This window comes from Manis javanica, chromosome 3, assembly GCF_040802235.1.
Source record: "Manis javanica isolate MJ-LG chromosome 3, MJ_LKY, whole genome shotgun sequence".
Classification (NCBI taxonomy): Eukaryota; Metazoa; Chordata; class Mammalia; order Pholidota; family Manidae; genus Manis; species Manis javanica.
Genome location: NC_133158.1, coordinates 132,026,526 through 132,047,349, shown reverse-complemented (window position 1 = coordinate 132,047,349; position 20,824 = coordinate 132,026,526). Strand labels below are relative to the sequence as shown.

General features: G+C 37.0%; 1 protein-coding gene across 11 annotated transcripts in view; it reads left to right on the top strand.

Annotated features, from left to right (window-relative positions):
* The window catches only part of NLGN1 (neuroligin 1), an 844,928-nt gene that overhangs the window by 177,254 nt on the left and 646,850 nt on the right, over positions 1 to 20,824 (top strand). For 7 of the 11 annotated variants that reach the window (XM_073232074.1, XM_073232072.1, XM_073232070.1 and 4 more), the window contains 2 exons: positions 920 to 1,724; positions 2,162 to 2,221. In XM_073232074.1, the coding sequence (XP_073088175.1) occupies positions 1,232 to 1,724; positions 2,162 to 2,221 (553 nt within the window). In that variant the 5' untranslated portion in view covers positions 920 to 1,231. The remainder of the gene's footprint in view (positions 1 to 919; positions 1,725 to 2,161; positions 2,222 to 20,824) is intronic. The other 4 variants (XM_037003259.2, XM_037003251.2, XM_037003222.2 and 1 more) reach the window with 1 other exon arrangement.

The window sequence follows — 20,824 nt, the reverse complement described above, 5'->3', positions numbered from 1 at the left end:
CCCTGATTAGGTATGCTTGTTCTTCTAAACTGCCACACTCCTTTTTGGGTATTATTCCTTTGATCTCTAACAGAGAGTGAGAATGAAATTTGTAATTTAAAATATATTGACTTTGACTCAGAAATTAATTTTCATGCTGCAAATTTACTGATATCTAAAATAGATAGCTAGGTGACAAAAATGAAAAAAACTTTAGTCTGCAAAACATAATGTCAACTTCTGTCTCATTTTCAAATTGTGTCTACAGCCATTTTGCCTTTTAAATTCTTCAATCTTAAGGTGTGGGACCTATAGCCAATGAGTTTATGCAAACTTGATAAAAAGCAAGGAGGCTGATCTTATAAGATAGTTGCACATAGATGATTATATTGAACTAGTATTAGTTTTCTTGTTTAACATTAGCTTTGTTTTTTTCTACATAGCATGGGATTGGAAACCATGTTTTTGTTGACTGTTTTTTTTAAATATATATAGTCATTCTAACAGAGTGCTTACTTTCCACTAATTCCCTATCAAATTTTTAAGAAAGGTTTTTTGCTACTGGATCCTAATTTTTAGTATGTTTACTCATTATTCTGTGGTTCCTTGAAGTGACTGAAGACTATCGGTAAATGGAAAATTTCACACATAACCTTCAGTATTTTAAAAATACTGTACAATGAAATGCTCCTGAAACTATATTTTGACAAGGCCTGCTTCCATTTAAATGTGTATAAAGTCAGCGGGCAAGTTTCTCAATAATCTAATAATCAGTTATTTCACCTGTCATCTGATGCCAAACCATAATTTTCCCATGGTAGTTTTTAACTTACCTGACTCTAGCCGCTATTTATGAATTTCTGTAGCTTGTAAAACATCTAGTTATCACTCTATCTATTTCAGCTTGTTCATACTAATGATTTATTTTCATTTTCTCTAGGATATAGAACTGCAGCTAACTGGATTTGATTTATAAGAGGGAAATCTACAGTCGACGGCCACTCTTGTCACTATGGAAAACAGAATGGTCAATAGGATATGGCCTGATAAATAGTGAGGATTGAAGATGCTGCTCCAATGCATGTGAAATCAATGGGAGAGACTGGCTGCCTGAAGAGCTTCCTGAGCTTTTCTTGACAAGCTCACTTTTAAGAATTTGGAGGTATATTCTACCATCACACGGTCTTTCTCAAGTGGATACAAATACCTTTTCCTCACTGTAACCGGACACCTACACAGCTAATGTGGGACCATGGCACTGCCCAGATGCACGTGGCCAAACTACGTCTGGAAAGCAGGAACTGCATGCTTGGTGCGCAGGGGATTGGGTGCCTCGTGGACTCTCTGCCTACTGGGATGTTTGCTTCAGGCTGCCCATGTGCTCTCACAAAAACTGGACGATGCAGATCCACTGGTAACTACCAACTTCGGGAAGATAAGAGGGATTAAGAAAGAACTCAATAATGAAATATTGGGGCCTGTTATTCAGTTTCTTGGGGTTCCATATGCAGCCCCACCAACAGGGGAGCACCGTTTTCAGCCTCCAGAACCACCCTCTCCCTGGTCAGATATCAAGAATGCCACTCAGTTTGCTCCTGTGTGTCCCCAGAATATTATTGATGGGAGATTGCCAGAAGTCATGCTTCCTGTGTGGTTTACTAATAACTTGGATGTAGTTTCATCGTACGTACAAGACCAGAGTGAAGACTGCCTGTATTTAAACATCTATGTGCCAACTGAGGATGGTGAGTTTACTGCAGGAGAAGCAGGGAGATATAATTTTTCTTTTCTATTCTAAGTTCTAACAATATTTATTCATGTGTACTGGTAGCATGCATGGCTTTTCCTTGTGGCATGTAGACATATTTTACATGCACGCATGCTGCTCTTTTTGTTTGTGTGTTGGTGTATCTGTTCTTATTTTTTTCCTTCTGTCTACTCATTTTCTTTCCTCCACAGCACGTGTATTTAGGTAGAAATGGGTTCCTAATTTCCATTTCCTACCAAATGACTTCTGAGAAGATGCATCAACATATCTCCATTGCATGTGCAGGCTCAACGAATTGGGGATCTTTCGCACTCAGTAAATGCAGGAGCATATAAGTTAGATAGTGGTGTTGCATGTTCCGGCGGTCTGTGATGGAGCGCCATGTTATTTTCTAGTCTTCTATTCATTTTTCAGTAAAAAGAATATCCAAGGAATGTGCCAGAAAACCCGGCAAGAAAATATGTAGAAAAGGAGGTATGTATAAAAGTGGAAATAAACAATGGGGGAAAAAGCTTGCAGAGGAAGAAGAAGATATTCTCCCTAAGGATGATATGCTGATGCTGGAAAGTGAATGGTTAGGGGATATTTGGAATTTAATGAAGCCTGTTAAGGAATAGAAAGATAGTTAAGGAGAGCTCTAGCTGAGTAGGTAACACTGACAGAGTTCGTTGGTGGTGCCTTGTGTTCTGGTGCTGGTAGCGTCCCTAAGAGCTGAATCTCTGCTTTGAGTTTGTGTTTAGAGGAAAAGATAATTAGGCTATTATGTTGCCTGCAAGGAACCCAAATGATGCTGCCTTACCAACTGGTCAACTTTGATCTCTAAAATGTTTTCTACGAAGATAGATTTCTGTTCTTCTTAAAACTGATCAGTTCAGTCACAAACCTAGTTTTTTTTGTTTGTTTGTTTTTATATATTTCCTTCTGAACACCTTACAAACTTTCTCAGAAAAGGGCAAATTTGCCACAACTATTGCGCAATTAAGTAATGGTGTTTTTTTTGGACAGTCTTTTCATTTCTTCAAAAGAGAATGAGATTTTTCAGATTTTTATACTAAATATTTACAGTCTTAAAATTACATTAACATTTTTATATTTATGTTAAACAATTTAAAACATTGGGAAGAACATGACTCAAAAGCTACAATTAAATCAACCTTCAAATCATCTTCTAGCCAGATTGAGCAAATGCAGACACTGACAGCTGCAAGCTTGAATCTGAATGTAGCTTGTCTACACTCTATTTTTGTATAACATCCATAAGTCAATCATAGGAGAGTATGATTTTCGATAGCAGTAAGTCATCTAAGTGTTATTTTGACCTTATTCTTAACTTTCTAGAATTTCCAATCTCCATACCAAATTCATATCAATATTCTAGTGCTGTACACTCTCTGTGCACTTCTCATCTGGCTGGACCACGTCAGATTGCATTATAACACCCTTGGTTGGGGCTGAGGGTGGGCAGAGTGTCTCAGCTGTTCTGTTTTATTGGGATTGCATTATATGGAAGAAGCTTCTTATAACTAATTTCCTAAATGTGGCTTCGAAGTATTTGCATTCAGTTGAGTTCTGTTTCGTTTTGGTTTTGTTTCCATTTCTTTGGTCTGGGATTTAACCTTTTTATTATTGGAATTTAACCTTTATTTTATTATTGATGCCATGATTTGGGTTAAAAGTGCAGTATACTTAAGAAGGTAGATATGGAAGAAACAAAGGTGTTTTAAACAATAAACAAAGTCTCTTGTTTTTCCCCAAATGAGAATAATTGCAGTAATTTACATGCCTTTAACTAATGTGCAATACGGCACTATAAATTAACATGCAGCTTATCAAGCAGGTGCAATTAGCTAAGTGACTTTCACCTCCTATCACAAAAGTGTTGATTCACAAAGTCATAAATAAAGATGCTACTGATGAATGAATAGAGCATAATACATAATTATGAGCAACCAAAAAAAATGATAAGGACATCAACAGGTGAGCTAGTGAGAAAGTGACCTTTCTTCTCTACAACTTCAGAGGAGATTGGAGTCATTGGGAAATTCTTTATTGTGTTTTGGACTGTTGGTTCCATCTGCTTTAGGAGACAATTGGCCAAGTTGTATGTAGGCTGTACTATTTCCTTTGACAGATTTTGAACTAATTTATAATTAGCCTAAGTCCAAAGTCTAGAGATACCTACTTTAGTTTGTGTGGTATATAGTCCAAGTCTATTGTGTTTTTATATTAGGCTTTCTAAAAAAAGTATTTTGCTTTGTTATATAATATATCTTATTATTAATCTTATTATTAAATAATTTCTACTTATTCATTAGCTATTTTTATATTACCCCAAAGTCTAAATAACAAAAAGTTTGAATATAATTTCCTATATAAACAGTCTTTTAAAAAATAAAACTAAAGTTTAGAGCTAGGCTTTTTAGCAAAGGAATAGAAATTTTTTTCTGAACTTTTAACTTTTTTTTCCTTCTCTATCATAAAGGGTATATTCTGGTCACTTCAAGAAATCATATTATTCTGGTTTAAGAAAGTACTAGTCATTTCATATCTTTGCATATACTAATATGTATTGCATATGGATTATTAATCATTCAACAGAATTCTAGAAGTTGATAAATGATGGTTCAGAAACCATAGGAATAGTTGTGTTGCATTTTAACTAGGTGCTAATAAAATTGTGGCTTGTTATTGTTTATCTCTTATTTTTTAAAATTGCGTATGGTCACCTGCAGAGGCAGATGACTCCCACAACTGTGCTAAGAGAGCTATAATCTGTGCATACTATATTCATTCAAAACTACTTCTCAACTGTTAAAAGTCATGCGCTATTCAAGGGAGTCAGTAATCAAAGAAACAGTCATGGATCCCACTTCCCATAGAACTTACACTCAAGTAAGTGTCCAAAGAATAGAACATTTTCTGCATTTTATATAAAAGGAAGAAAATCTTCTCCCACCTCCAAGAGATGCCTTACTATAATTCTTAAATAGAGCTTTGTAAAATATTTTCCTGTACAATTGAAGAAACAAAACACTTTTACCAGAATGCTGCCTCTCATTTAAAACAGGTCCCAGTTGTACTTTTAAATCTTTTTCTATTTCCCATGGTAGGTTTAGCCATATGTTAATTACTCTCAAGATATTTCTTCAGGATTTTATCCTTGTAAGATTGAAAGAAAAGATGACTGCTTAAAATGAGATGACAGTTAACACCTGGCCAAATAGGCATGTAACCTGTGATAGGAACTGGAGTTTGAATGTGGAAGACAGACATAATGTAGCACAGAAACTTTATAATGAAAGCATATTAATACCCTTATTTTACAAATAAGAAGGTAGGTTCTGAGAGTTAAGTACTCTGACCCAGTATCTACTACTAGTAAGCGGTAGATTCAGGTTGGGCCCTAGTTCTAGCTTCTATTAGATACATTCCCGTTATGTTAAGTTACCTCTGTAGATGGCTTCTATAGGTAGAGGCTTGTATTTCTTCATCCTCTTGTCCTCCCTTTCTTCTTTCTGTCTTTTGCACATTCAAATATATTGTGAATTCTTTTTTACTCTATCAATTGACTCTATTTTAAGCAGATTTAATGTTCACCTTCACTGAATTGGGTTAAGCCAATGTTAACAACTGTTTTCCAGAAAACATGTTAGTACCCATTTTAGTGAATACTTTTAAATAGTATGCATATTTTCTTACTGTCTAGACCAAGATCCCAACATATTCCTCCTGGCTTCTATCAGGGGTAGCTTTAATTTGCTTATGTTTCATTGTGTTTCTCTAGTTCTCTCTCCTGTGAGAGTTGTCAACAAACAGCAAAGTGGTCAAATATTAGGCAGTAAACATGAGAAGGAGGCACAAGGGACCCAAAGAATCCACAAACAAATTGATTGGCTCTTGGATACCCTAGAGTTGTGGAGCTCTGTATTTCTCCAGCACTTTATCTGCATAGTTTGAGATGAATACAGAATTAGGTTTTAGCTTTGTGGTGGTGAGAAACTGTTAAGCCATTTTCTTCATTTACCCCAATGTTTATTGCACAGAAAATTAGATCTTTATAGAGGGCTCTGGTACAATTCTTGACTCTTTGCTCATTTTAGTCCAGATTTTCATAAGTATTTTACTTTTACATGCTGTTTAATAGTTTTTACCTGAGATAATACTGAATTCATTCAAAAACCTTTTCCACAAATTTAAGGTTTATTTGATTGGTTGTTAAACATAGAGACTGATTGTTCCCTAATTAAATGTGTGTGATTATGACTTATGTCACTGTTAATGCGTTTAGGACTTTAAAAAGGGCCAGTATTCTGGAATGCTCTTCCTTCTTGCTTATACATTTCCAACTAGTTTATTTATTATTTAACAAGTATTTCTTAGTCCTTACTCTGTGCTGATAAGATTATGGCTCTAGGCCCCAGAGATACGTCAGTTAAAAAAACACAACTAACACTTGCCCTCCTAGAACTTATGTCCCAGTATGTAGAGACAGATTGTAGGCAATAAACACAACAAACAACTAAATGTAATAGGTGTAAGATGATAAATAGAGTAGGGAGGGTTGAAAGTGCTATTGCGGAGGGTGAAAGTGTCATTTGATCAAAGACCTGAAGGAGAAGAAGTGGACATCTGAGGGTTAGGAACAACAAAGAAAATATTCTATCTGGAAAGAGGAGAGAGGTTCACAGTGATCTGACTTTATAATAAAGAGATCATTCTGACTTGATTGTAGGACAGTGTGGAAAGCAAATAAGAGCTGTTGTAGTCCTGACAAGACATGAGCCTGGTCCAAGTTCAGACCAGAGTAGTAACAGTGGACATGGTAGAGTCTCAATATATTTTGAATATCATATTTCCTGATTAATTTGTTGTATGCTGTGAAAATGAGGAGTCAGAGAAGATCCCTAGAGTTATGGTCTGAGTACCTAGAAGAATAGACTTTCCACCAATTAAGATGGAGGAAAGGAATGTAGAATGCTTTATGGGGAGGCACAGTGGGAAGATGATACTTAGTTTTGGACATACTAAATTTGAGGTGACTTTAGACATCCAGTTGTACACATTAAGGAACCAGTTTGAAGTTTAGGACAGAGGTAAAAGTGGAGAAGTGAATTTGGTAATCATTTGATATAGAAGGTAAAGATTTAAAGTCACGAGGCTGAGAAAATAAAAGGAATTGAATGAAAATAGAGAAAATGACACCAAAGGCTAATGCATGGGGCATTTCCAACATTATAAGGTCTGCAAGGAGAGAAGGAAAGGCAGTGGTGACTGAAACAGTGTTTCATATGAGATGGGAGGTAAACCAAGATTCTTTGTGTTGGAAGATGAGTAAAGAAAAATGCATCAAAATAATCATAGTGATCAATGCTACCAAATTAACTTTTGTGGGTTAGTGTGGGTCTGACATTATGGAGTGGATCTAAGAGACAATGGAATTGCTGAGCATAAATAACTATTTTAAATAGTTTTGCTATGAACAGGAGCAGGAAAAAATGGAAGCATAAGGAAAATAAGGGTTATTTTTGTTGCTACAGCTTACTATGGAAGAAATAAAGAAATGTTTGTATATAGTAGAAAAAGAACAGTTACAAATATAGGAGAAAGATAGTAGGCTATTAGAAAAATATTTTTAGAGAAAGATGGAATCTAGTACACAATTGGAAGTTTTGGATTTAAAGAGCATAGGTAGATAAGTAATGTGTAGCTAGGCGAGTACATGACTAGCAGTACCTAAGTAAAAATGGTAGTAGTATTCTATTCTCATGTGATTGTTTCTATTTTGTTTGATGTGTAATATTAAGGGAAATAGAGAATTAATGTTGGTAAGCTCTTAGTATGATCTAGACATTTAGCCTTGTTAATATATTTACTATTACAACAGTCCTATGAGATACTTATTCCCACTTTACAAATGCAGAAATTGAAGACCAAAGAGGTTCGGTATCTTGCCCAAAGGTACATAATTTGTTGGTAGTCAACTGTATTTCCTTTGAGGAGACTATCTTAGAAAAGAAGGAATAAAACAAAATAACACAATAGCAATAACAATAATCCTATTTATATAGAATCCTAAATCAAATAGAAAATGAAATTGGTGGCTAATTTGCTCATAGAAAAATCACTATAAACTGGAATAATTATATCTGCTTCATTTGAGGTTTGAAGATGAATGGATACCAGATTGAACCAAAGACTTGGCTTCATATTTGGATTAGTAGTGTTGGACAGACATGGTAAAAAGTCTTCTCGAAGCTTAACAGTTTAAGCTGGGACTCTGAAATGAAGAAGATCTAAAGGGTTGTAAAGTTTTAAAAGAACCACATCAATTGTTCCATTGTTTACTGACAGGCAGAGAGAGTCTCCTGAAGCAGATGATTAAAAGACCATTATAGTTGTCCAACTCAATTTTTCCAGAGAATAAATACTTTTTTTCTTATAGAAACTGGAGTTCAAGTTGAAAACATTTAAGACTTATGCCACCAGCAGAAAGAGTTATGCCACAAAATAAATCCTTTGTAAAAATTGCTTTCCTTTCTCCTATTCAGTGTATAATAAACAATATATATTTTCTTTATGTGTTTTTTTACATGTAGAACATACTGCTAGCTTGATAATAATGATTTATTCTTTGCTTTAATTCACTTACCCTTACAGATTTTCTTGATAATCTTTTAGCCTTTAATAATTCTCTGTCGAATATTCCTTTTCTTTTTCCTTCCCACCATGGTGATAAATGTTAAAGTAGTTTAGGAAATGACCAGCTTCAAAAATCACACCAACATATAAATTTGCCATTAGCAATTGCACAAACTCATTCTGAGTTTGATAATCTTAAACTCTGGATTAGATGTGGAAGCATAATTTCTAATCATAAATCTTCATGTACTCCTTTATAAGTGGGCAGAATATATAACACTTCCTGTATTAGTTTCCTAAGTCTGCCACAAGTTTCAACAAACTGTGTGGCTTAAAACAAAGAAATGTATTTTCTTACAGTTCTGGAATTGAGAAGTCCAAAATCAAGGGGTTGGCAGGGTTCGTTCTTTCGGGAGACTGAAGGAGAATCTCTGCCTCTCTCCTAGGTTTTGGTGATTGCCATAAGTCTTTGGCATCTTTGACTTGTAGCTATATCGCTCCGATATCTACCCCTTTGTCACATGGCTTTCTTCCCTGTCTTTTTGTCTTCCCATGGCCTTCTTGTAAGGATACCGATCATAGGATTTATAGCCCACCATAATCCAATATGACCTCATCTTAATTACATTTGCAAAGCCCCTATGCAAATAAGGTCATTGTATCACTTTGCTAGGGTTGCTGTAACAAAGTTCCATGAACTGCATGGCTTAAACAGCAGAGCTTTTGTCTGACAGTTTTGGAGGCTAGAAGTTTGAGATCAATGTGGTTGCTGGGCTGGGCTGTGAGAAAGTACATGTTCTAAGTCTCCCCTTGGATTATGGGTGGCTGTCTTCTCCCTATGTCTCTTCACATGGTGTCTTCCTGTGTGTATGTCTGTGTTCAGATTATTCCTTTATTATATTTTTTTAAATTGAAGAATAATTGACTTACAGCATCACATTCATTTCAGGTGCACAATAGTGATTCAGTGTTTGTGTATGTTGTGAAATGATCACCAAAATAAGTCTAGTTAATGTCATCATGTATAGTTATGAACAAACTTTTTTATTGTGATAATGAGTTATCCTTAGCCACTTTCAAATATGCAATATAGTATTATTAGCTATAGTCACAGTGCTGTACATTATATCCCCATGTATTTTATAACTGGAAGTTTTTACTTTTTGACCCCTTTCACCCATTTCATTCACCTCCTCTCTCCCCTGCTTCTGGCAACCATCAGTGTGTTCTCTGTATTGATGAGCTTATTTTTTTGTTTGATTTTTAAAATTATGCTTTTAAGAGAGACCATCTGGTATTTGTCTCTCTCTATTTGACTTATATTTACCATAATGCTCTTAGGTTCCATCCATGTTGTCACAAATGGCAGGTCACACACCACATGTTTATTCATCCATCAATGGATGCTTGAGTTGTTTCTGTATCTTGGCTATTGTAAATAGTGCCATAATAAAAGTATAACATAATAATATAAGTCAAATTGCTATATAACATGGTGATTATCTTCTTAATTTTTTTGAGGAATCTCCATACTGCTTCCATGGTGGCTGCATCAGTTTACATTCCCACCAACAGTGCATCAGGGTTCCCTTTCTCCACATCCTCGCCAACACTTATTATTTCTTATCTTTTAAATGATAGCCATTCTAAATGGTGTGAGGTTATCTTGTGATTTTGATTTGCATCTCCCTAATGACTAGTCACGTGGAGCATCTCATGTACCTGTTGGTCATCTATATGTCTTCTATGGAAAAATGTCTATTCAGATCTTCTGTACACAAATTCTTGAGCGACCCCAAGCACAGTTCCACCTTTTCCAAACCGAGTCCTCAGAAAGACCTCAAAATGGTGCTATTGTTATGCCAATTTTATAGGTTGAAAAATTATTGCTTATTGAGGTTAAAGAACTTAGTCAGGGTCCCATGACTGTCTGTTAGATATGCTGCAGCTTCTTTTCAAATCAAAAGCCAAATTACATGTGATATCCAGGGCCTCCAACAGATATGGATTCTCTCTGATCTCCTGAGAAGTTTCTTTAATTTGTTTTTAAGTATTTTCTATCAAGATAAGGTACTTCTAAGTATTCAAGTGTTTGACTTTGTACACAAAATGATTCAGATTTTTTTAACTTTTCCTGAATATTAAACATTTCATCCAGATGATTGCTTTACATGCAAACATGGTTTTAATTAAAATTAAAATCCTACCAATTTAAAACTATAGTAGCATTAATTTTTATTACTGTTTCTTTAGTCATATTTAGCAACTGGACAAAGTTCTTTTTAAAATAATTTTTAATTTAAGACCTATTTCTTTGTTTGGTGTAATCATATTCATCTGGTATCTATGTAAGGGTAATATTAGAGCTATTTAGTTATAGTCCATAATTTTTATTAGAGCATGTAAATGTTGCAAAAATCAGTTTTAAATACTGACAAAATAAATCTTCATAAAAAGAGCTGAGGTCTTTGCAACCATAACTATAATTTTTGAAAGTAGAAAATCTGATAAATCATCAGTGGTCTTAATTTTCTGCTCTTCTTTTCAGGATGGAAGGAAGAAGTCTTCATTCTCTTTTTCATCCTTTTTCTTTGAGCCGAAGTTGCACCAATGATACACTTTGGAGCAGTTATACCAAAAAGGAGATGACATATCGTCTCCTAGTCTTAGGAGGATGATACAGAAACACTTTCTCTTTCTTCTCTTTCTTTGGTTAGGGAATTAATTCCATTTCAGTGAAAACTGAAATAGCTATAAATTTGGATTCCAAAAAGAAAAATTTTCTATAATGACCATTTAAAATATTTTGCATTCCAACTCACTCTGAAAGTCCAGGGATGAGGTTTTCTTTTCTGTTTTTATTTTATGAGGAATTTTGGCCATGTGCAGTTTAGCAAAGGCTATTTTAAGGGGAAAAAAAACACATAAAACCTCATAGAGTGTTTACTGGGGCCTCAGATTGTTGCTAAGTGGAATCTTTGACTATCAAAGCGGTGCTTTTCCTTATTTGTTTATCTATTTATCTTTTTGGTGTTGTTATTGCTTTGCTCTGTTTTATGTTCTGTGTCCAGCAGGCAGTGCCTCAGAACATGTCTGTTCCTCCCTCTCTCTCTGCTGGAGACTACTGAGGACAAAGCCTACCCATGTCCCGCACTGTTGGAGGCTCATGTGGGCAGGGCATGTTCTTTGCCTTTGGGAGCTTACATTGCAGTGACAGCCTGCCAGTAACAAGAAGCAGGACATTTTTGTCAGTGGCTATGTCAATATAACCAAGTACATTTAAGCCTGATTTGTATTTAAATCTCAAAACAAAATGAGGGAATGTCTTTCTGTGTGAAAAAAAAGGTAATGTTGCTGATTTTTGGCACTGCGTTCCCTATAATAAAACATTTAATTAAATCTTTAAATGTGTGTAGAGCACAAAATATGCACATCAGAATAAAACTCATCAGGCGTAACCAAAACTATAATTATATCAGTCCCATTGCCTAAGCCCACCTTAGTTGCTCTGCCAAGAAGCAATGGTTTAAAACTTTCTATCCATCTGTTTTTTTTAAAAAAAAATAGCCTATGCTGTACCTACCCAGATTTCTGCAAAGCTTGGGCATGCTTTGGCTGCTGCTCTAACAGCTGCTGAGTAACTGAACTACAGGCTGTCTCTTTCAGGGGTAAATTAACAGCTGCCACTCTATGGTTCTGTCCACATTTTTATTGTCTACTCTGTTCACAGGCCTGTGGTAGGCTCCAGAGAACAGAGATAAAAAGGGCATTAAAGGGCTGCCCTCAAAGGGCTCACTCTCTCATGGGGGCAGTAGATACTGAAATAAAAATTAATAAGGAAGTGCCTGGAGGCAGGGCAGCAAGGGGCATTATGGAAACCCAGGAGAGGTGTCCATGGCTTCGAGATGATTTTTGATATAGAGAGCTGTCCCTGATGTGAGCACTCAGGGGTGAATGTTGTAGCCCCTTGATGCCTTTAAAGGCTAGTGTGGTCTTCGGGAACATTTCACTGAGTAACTTCAGATTAAAATATTTGAGTGCTGATTTAAAACCTTTTGCTTGTTTATTGGTGTGTACAGGTAATGTATGTATGTATATCTGTATCTCTTTCTTTGCCCAGATATCACTTGTCTCCTTGTACTGCCCTCACTTAGCCAGGCTTTAGAAACACGACCCGCCCACTGCTGAGGTGCTGAATCTGCCATGGGTTGAACAATTGAGCAGCCGCACTTAAAAAGAAAAAAAAAAAACAGTGTAAAATAAATCAAATAAGCTTGAGATGAGTGTCTCTGCTATGCATAATCCATAACAATTTAAATATACAAGCTTTGTGCAAAGACACTTATTTTAAAATAACTAAGGGTGCTGAACAGGTAACTTCCAAATATCTGAGGTGCTGACTGATTGTAAAGCTATAAGAGCCCACCCTCCCTCACAAGGTGACCTCTCAGGGATATGTGCAAGTGTTGCTTCCCCCGGATACTCAGGACACTGTGGACATTATCCTTCCACTCAGCACACCCCTTCCTCCACTTCCCTCACCTTAATCTAGAAACTCCATCATTTCTTGCCTGAACAACAGCCTCATAACAGGTCACCCTACTCCCATTCCTGCTCCTACAATCCATTCTACTCACGGCAGTCAGTGTGATCTTTACTTTAAATCTGAAATCAGGTCGTTTCACTCCTTACTTACCCTTTCCGGGATTTCCTTTTGTTTTTAGAATAAACGTTGGACACCTGACCGTAGCCCACAAGATCCGACATGGTGATTCCTATCCACTTCTGTATTCTCCTTCCATATACTTCCCCCTTGCTGTCTACATTATAATGTTGCTGATCTCCTTTTGACTACCAGAATAACCAATCTCTGTCTTGCCTCAGGACTTTTGCACTTGCTATTTCTTCTGCTTTGAATGTATCATGTCTAACTCTTTTCTGGTTTAAGTCTTATAATTAAAGTCTTGGCAAAATGCTGCCTTGTCAAAGCAGCCTTTGCTGAGCACTCTGTTACATAACCTCATCTGCCCCTCATCTTCCAGTTACTCTTTTACATCCATCTCATTTCCTTCATCACATTTTTATATGTATGTGAAATTATCTTGCTCATTGATGAGCCAATGTATTTACTCACTGTCTGCCCCAGAAAAACGTTTCTCTTCTTCATTGCTGTATCTCCAGTACTCACAAGGGGTTTAATATAGGTTCACTGGAAACATAAACAGCTTTAAGAAACAATGCACTTTACTGGAGATAGCCTTCATCTCCCACCATCTGCATTTATTCAAGTAACACTACACCTGCTACCATTCTTTACTAGACATAGCAAGTAAGAATATATTCTATTCCTTTTTGCTATGCAATTACTATTTGTTTATGGTTTCCAAAAAAAGAATGTTTCAAAGCCAACATCAGAGTCCTTAACTAAGAAATAACAGCATTCAGTGGCTCAGTGTCTGACAGATATAACCTGGACTCTGTTGCAGGGGCCCTCGGGGCTGAGTGGCTGCCAGCAGCCGGAGGCTCTTGGCTGTCTGCCTGTGCATGCTACTGCCAGGCTTATTGCCTCTGCACTGAATTTATATTTTAATACAGGATGCCAATAAGGCATTTGTGTAATAGGAGTATGGAGAATGAGTTTCCTTTTCCAGGCCAGAAGCTTTGTTTCCCCTTCCCACAATCTAATTTAATTTCCTTTTCCTCTTACCAATTCCAAATTCCCTCCCATAACAAATATATCTTCTCTTGTAACTATTTTACTTTCTCTGTCCGTATTCTACCATCTACTTCTGTGGTAGGATTCTTGCCACTGTTTCTGCTATGGCCTGTCATTTGAGTTACTGTGCAGTCAGAGCCTGAGTACTAGATGATTTAAGAAGAGGTCTGACTGGATTTGTTTAAAGGATTTGCTACTGGCATGAAACAGCTCCTCCAGTGGTCTGTGCTGGGGAATCCTTCCTGATAATACAGTCTTCAGTTGTTTCTTGTCATCGTTAACACGTATACACATCCAGATGATTATTTTGCTCTTTTCTTCTTTTATTAGATATTAGAAACTACTGGCTTTCCCAGAAAAAGCCAGAAATCACTATAGAATGGGCCAAACCAGAGAATGAAACCTTACTGTATGTATAGCACCATAGACAGAGTGTTTGAAACATGATAGGTCCCCAATAAATGGTTGATAAATGAAGGGGCATTTTAACATGACAGATAATGGGCAGTTTAGATTACTGAGATGAATGGAAAGGCCAATAGCTTGTCTAGTGTACAGTAGAGGCCGGATTCTAGACAGTTCAGGGTGGAGAGGGATAGTAAAAGCATTATAGACCCAGAATCTCTCAATCTACTAGCAAGAAACAAATCTGGCAGTAACATAGGCTAGATCTGTGTCTCAGAACACATTGCAGAGCTGGTGGAGAAGAGGGTGTTAGATTCTTGGTGGGGCTGGCTTCACAAGACGGATATCTGAGCAGTCCAACTGATCCCTATGCTCAGAGCAGCTTCACACTTAGTTAAATGCTGTCACCATATTGAAATTCATTATAATTTTTGAACAAGGGATCCTACATTTTCATTTGGCTCTGAACCCCACAAATTATGCAGCCAGTCCTGCTTCCTGGCTTTGCTGGCATTTTCCCCATCCTGCATACCCATAGATGCTCATATAATTCTGAGAGATGGTAGAACAGAATCCCTCTGTGCATGTTGGGAAGTTCAATTAAAACTCTCAGCTAAAAAACACTAGGAACATTTGTGTTTGTGCCCTTAGAGTTCCCTTCACATGTAAGGGGAACAATGAAAAGGGATATATGGTAACATGGGGAAGAAAAAGGTCTGTTTTTCTCTTATTCCTATTTTTATGCATTGGTTAATTTTCTTATGAAGCAGTTATTGTCTAATGTGGCCTAGGGACTGTGCTAGACACTGAGGATAAAAACAACTAGACGTGGTATTTGCTCATAAGGGGTAATCACGCAAGGGATAATAGAAATCATTATTATACTAGCTACCACTTATTCAGTAGCTATTGTGGATCAGACATTGTTTTTTAAGGTTTATATATTATATTCTCACAAAAGCCCTATGAAATCATTACTGATGGTACCTTTATTTTACTGATGAGAAATGTGAGGTGCAGATAAGTTACATAAACCCTACAAGGTCCCACACCTAGAGAGTGGTAGAATCAGGATTCAGAACCAAGCAGCTTAACTCCATTGACTGTGCCATTAGCCACTGACAGATGTTAAGAGTTGCTGTGAGGGAAATAAATACAGGTTATGTGTATTAGGAGGCTGCCCAAATGTGGGAATTGCCAGTTCTTCCTTGGATGGGAGGTAGGAAGAGGAGGTTTTATCATAATAACCTTGCTGGAAATGGACTGTGAAGCATGAGGAGGTGGCCCATCCACTGGGGAGGGGGATGTCCTGGCGTGGAGCAGGAAGGGCTTGGCTCAGCAGAGAGCAGCATCTGGTCAGAGCGTGCACCGAGACACAAGCCTGGAGCTCTAGGTGGTTCCCAGAGTTTTGTGTCTGAGAAGCTTGGAGGCTTTATATAGATGATGGCAAGTCATTAACAATTTTGAGCAAACTCTTGACATGACCAGATGAGCACTCTAGAATATTCTGTCTGACAGTATAAATGACAGAATTCAGGATGAAAACCACAGTAGAGATGAGAAGATTATTGTAGTGGTGTGTCAGTGACCATAAGGGCCTCAGCAAAGGCAGTAGCTAGGGGACAGAAAGGAAGAAATGAGAACTAGGAGATATTTATTGGCGGCTGGACAGGACTGGGAGATTGACTGGTTGTGGGGAGCGCTAAGAAGGAGGGAGCCTAGGATAGCTTCCTTCTTGCCCTGCTGCCCTTGTTTCCCCCAGCCAGCCTTCTCTGACTTGGCGTCTCCAGGACTCAAGAAGGGAAGGACAGGATAGAGAGTAATGAGAATAAAGAAATTAAGTTTGAGAAAAGGCAAAGTGCTAATGGCAGAGGAGAAAAAGAAAAAGAAAAAGAAAAAAGCCTCCAGAAAACCAACAGAAGGATATGGTGAAATACTAAGTGTATTTTTAATCTCCCATATGCCAGATGTAAGGTAAACTCTTAAAAATAATACCACATATATATTTATTTTCCTGAGTCATCTTTTAAAAATAGAATTTGAGGGAAAGATAAGTATGTCAGAATAAGACCAACACCCATGACTGGAAAGTGTGGCAGCAAGACAGAGTGAAGAGTCGTAAGTCTGTAACCTACCTTTGGTTGGCACAGGTTTGAAAAGGAGAAAGAAGACAGCAAATCACAAACTGTTAGCTGGAAAGAAAGCAAAATCATTTAGTTAAATGCAAATTGCTAAAAAGAACAGATGAGTGCATAATTTATGTAGATTTGTATTAATGACTAGGCAAATGAACATAAATTTTCAGAACACTAGTAACTCTGAAAATGCTTGTTGATTGAATTCAACATATATTTTTGAAAGCATTTACTGTGTGGCACACTTCAGCTAGGTATTGGAATACAAAAGGAGTTTGTGCAAATCCATAACACACAGATATACACACACTGCACTCAAGTATTTAAAATCTAGTGTGAAGGCAAATTATAAATAATCAAATACATATGTATCATAAGACTAGAGCTGTCACTAGGGCGATGAAATGTTACAGATTTTCATACGAATGCAAGAACTCATCAGTTGGGAGTTCATCAGAAAAGTTCCTTAAAGGAGGTACTATTTAGGATAAGCCTTGAAGGATGGGTAGGCTTTCAGCAGGCAAAGATATAGGGCTGTTGTCCAGCAAAAGGAGAACCGTAGCATTTAGCCAAGTCTGGGGACAATGAGTGTCCCACTACTCAGATCACAGCAAATATTGAACTGTGATTAAATATCGATTGTTGTGAAATCTTAGGAGGCCAAGATGAGTGGTTTTACTATCAACTAGTATGCACTAAGGACTTTTTGGGCAAGGGATTATGATAACAAGAAGTGTGGTTTCAGAGTGGGGTGGGCAAGGAACAGAATTGCTTAAATTACAAGAAGGGAAACTAGATAGGTGGTAATGACCCTATAGTTCATACAATAACGGTTCACAGGAGAAATAAAAAGAGGATGGATTTGAGAGACATTTCAAAGCAGAATCAGCAGAATTAGAAATTGATTGCAAAAATACTGGGCTGGGATGTTGAGCAAGGAAGCATTGGAAAGGTTAATAGCAGATTGTAGACTGTATGGCCTGAAGGAAGGAGATGCTGTTAATAAATCATATTTCTAGATCTATTCCAGGGATAGGGGAGCTTGAGAAACTTTCAGCAAAATTGATTATATGAATGAATTTACCATCCTTTTATTTATTCTTATCAATATGAAGGTATAAAAACAGCTATTTATGCCTTTGTAGCATGTTCAAATAAAATATTAACCTTATTAATGCAAAGAAGTGCTCTGAAAAAATCCTACATTTACTTTTTATCAAAGGGGGAAATAAAGATGCTGTATCTCCTGTACTAAAATTTCTCTATTCCTGTCATTTTTGAACTGCGTGTAGCACTAGGTTTCCAAAAGAGAAATGAATAGGGTACATTATACTTCTCTCAGAAAAAGGCCACCCACTGCCATAGGCTGTATGAATATAATTCTCACTGACAAGCCAAGATTGAGGAATACATACAGGGCCAATTGCACAGACTTAGCCTGTTTTTCCAGCTATTTAGCTGTTCACATCAAGTGCTGTGTTTATTTGCATGGAAGTGGAATGGACCCAAAGAATTCTAAAGTAATGAAGCCACATGCCTTGCTGAGAGAAATACAGATGGGACTGGTGAGGTTTTTCCTAAGACACATACACCTAGATCATTAAAACCACATAAACTTCAGAGAAAGACCGAGAATCAGAATGTGGGACATGAAGTAGAAAATTATCTAAAGCAATAGTAGGAACATCTGGCAAGATCAGGGCATGATAGAATGCCCAAATTGCTTTTTGATGCTGACCTGCTGGAAGAAGAGAAATAGTCCCAGGAAAAATATGATAAAGACTGAAGTCATTTTGATATTTTAGGAAAATGGAAGTTCACAGGTGTCAAGTAATAACACCAACAATTTTTATAATTTGATTAAAGCGGTAAAATTACTTATTTGGGGAGATTTCTGAAAAATAAAAAAGAGAACAAAGTTGCTAACAGACCCAATTAGTAAACACAGCAAGATGCCATATTTTCTGCCCACTAACAGATGCAGGCCTTAGGGGAGCTGCACACCACCTTCCAGATCATTGAACAAGTGATTTTTTTCAGTGCACTAATTATGCTGAAAGAGTTAAAAGAGCTTCTAAATGCATTCTACACCCAAGGGAGTGCTGAGTCCCAGGGAAGCTCTGCTGAATGAAGAACGAAGCTCTGACAGTTCCTGAAACCCCAAATGCCAGCATCCTGTCCCATCACTATTTTACAGCAACATATGATGTTTATTCCTCTCAGTTCACCCATTATCCGCGTCCATGTTGGATGTGCCTTGCCTTAGGGAAGGCTAGCCTTAGTGAAAGTTAACTAACTCTTGCGTACTGTGTCCTTAAAATCCTTTGGCACAGAAGTCACCACTACTGACTGGATGATGGTAGGAGGGGAGCCTACTGACCTGTCACCAAGGAGCTCAGTCTGATGCACAAGGAAGTTAGGACAAGTACATATATAATGTAAATGTAAGAGAGTGTGATGATTTTTGTGAAAGATGAAGAAACAGAGTCTTTGGATGCTGCAAAGGAAGGAGGGATGATACCTAATTGTGAATGTGTTTTTGATGAAGTTACAGAGTGAGCAATCAGAAAATTATGGGATTTAAGGTGACCTAGAATAATGTAGGCATGTGATGGGAAGAAGAGGAAACATGGCAAAGGGAGGCAAGGAGGTTGGAAAGGTCAAGGGTTGTAACTGGCACACTCTGGAGTTGGGCTGGATTGATTGGGACTTGTGTGAAGGACTTTGAATGCCAGTGTGAGGATTTTACACTTAATTTAGTAGGCAAAAGGGAGCCACCAGATGTTTGTGCATAAGAGAGTGACATGATTAAAGCTGTTTTAGGAAGATTTGGCAGTTGTTTTTGGTTAGATTGATACTGCAAAATCCTGGGGCTTGGAAAAAAATAATTAATAGGCTTTTACAATTGTGTCATTTGACAAGAAGTTGATCAGTAATTTTAAAAATCTTATAAATATTTAAAAATTTCCTGCAGTCCCATAGATATCTATTTAAATGACTCCGAAGGGTTGACAATAAGGAGCATTATTCGTTTCTTTTTCTTTTTTCAAAGAAAGAAAAGTATGCCCGAAAGACCAGTATATTCAGTTGAAAGGTTGTTCTTCGGGGAAAGGAGCTGGGTCCTTGGGCCTGCTGCCAGCATTATCAATTATGAAAAGAGCTCTGGATTAATGGCTTCCTCTTCTGGCTCTGTCATTGTGTTGCTGTGTGACTTTGAACAAGTCATGCCACTCTTTGGGCCTCAGTGTTCATATGTGTGAAGTGAGGGTTCGGGCTTCATGGCTTCTAGGGTCATTTCCAGATTTCACATTTCAGGTTTGTTACAAGAGCAGTGGATGAAAGGGTTAATATCTGTCTGCATTTTCTTCTCTGTTTCACTGACTCACTCAGAGTTGTAGTGAGGAGGATGAATTGAGTGAAAATTCAGTTCATGCATGGATTTAATGTAGCGTGATTTTGTTTCATTTGTTGCAACAGTTTAAATACCATCTTGAATGTTTTCTGTCATGCTACTGTTGCTGTTTTTCCCTTTTTCCAAGATGCTGAACTTTTGCAGATGTCTGCTCCCAAGTCCTACAGTGAGTTAAGGATACATTAAGGATACTTTCCCTTCTTTATGTTTAAGAAGACTTCGAGTACTAATTTAAATAAATTAACTGTGGTATAATATTGGTATATCTTAGTTTTATCTTCCAAGGAGTAATTTAAATCAGCTAGATGTGCTGTGTACTTTAAAACATGAATGCAAGACAGTTACTGCCTATAGTAAAAATAAACAGAAGCTATCTCAATTAATCTAATTCATTAAATTATAATAGAATGTAGAGAGTATTAGGCAACAAATGGTAGCATTTTCAAGACTAATTTACAGCTCACAGGTTGTCTGATTTTTCTTAACTATGAAAATGATATGGTTTATAATTCTCTTTTATATTCTATTCATTCTCTATTAATATATATATATATATATATATATATTTCCCCTGGGGGCTTCCAGATAGTTTTATGAGAAGCTTCTGAGAACAGCCTGATTAATATGTATTCCAGTGAGAATCTTGTTGAACTCTATAGTAATTGTCATAGATTTCATCCATGTCAATTTGGTCTGAAAGATATAGAAAGCAGGCAAGTCAAATACTCTTAATTCTACCCGCTTGCCAGTTCCCTGATTCTAACTAGTCA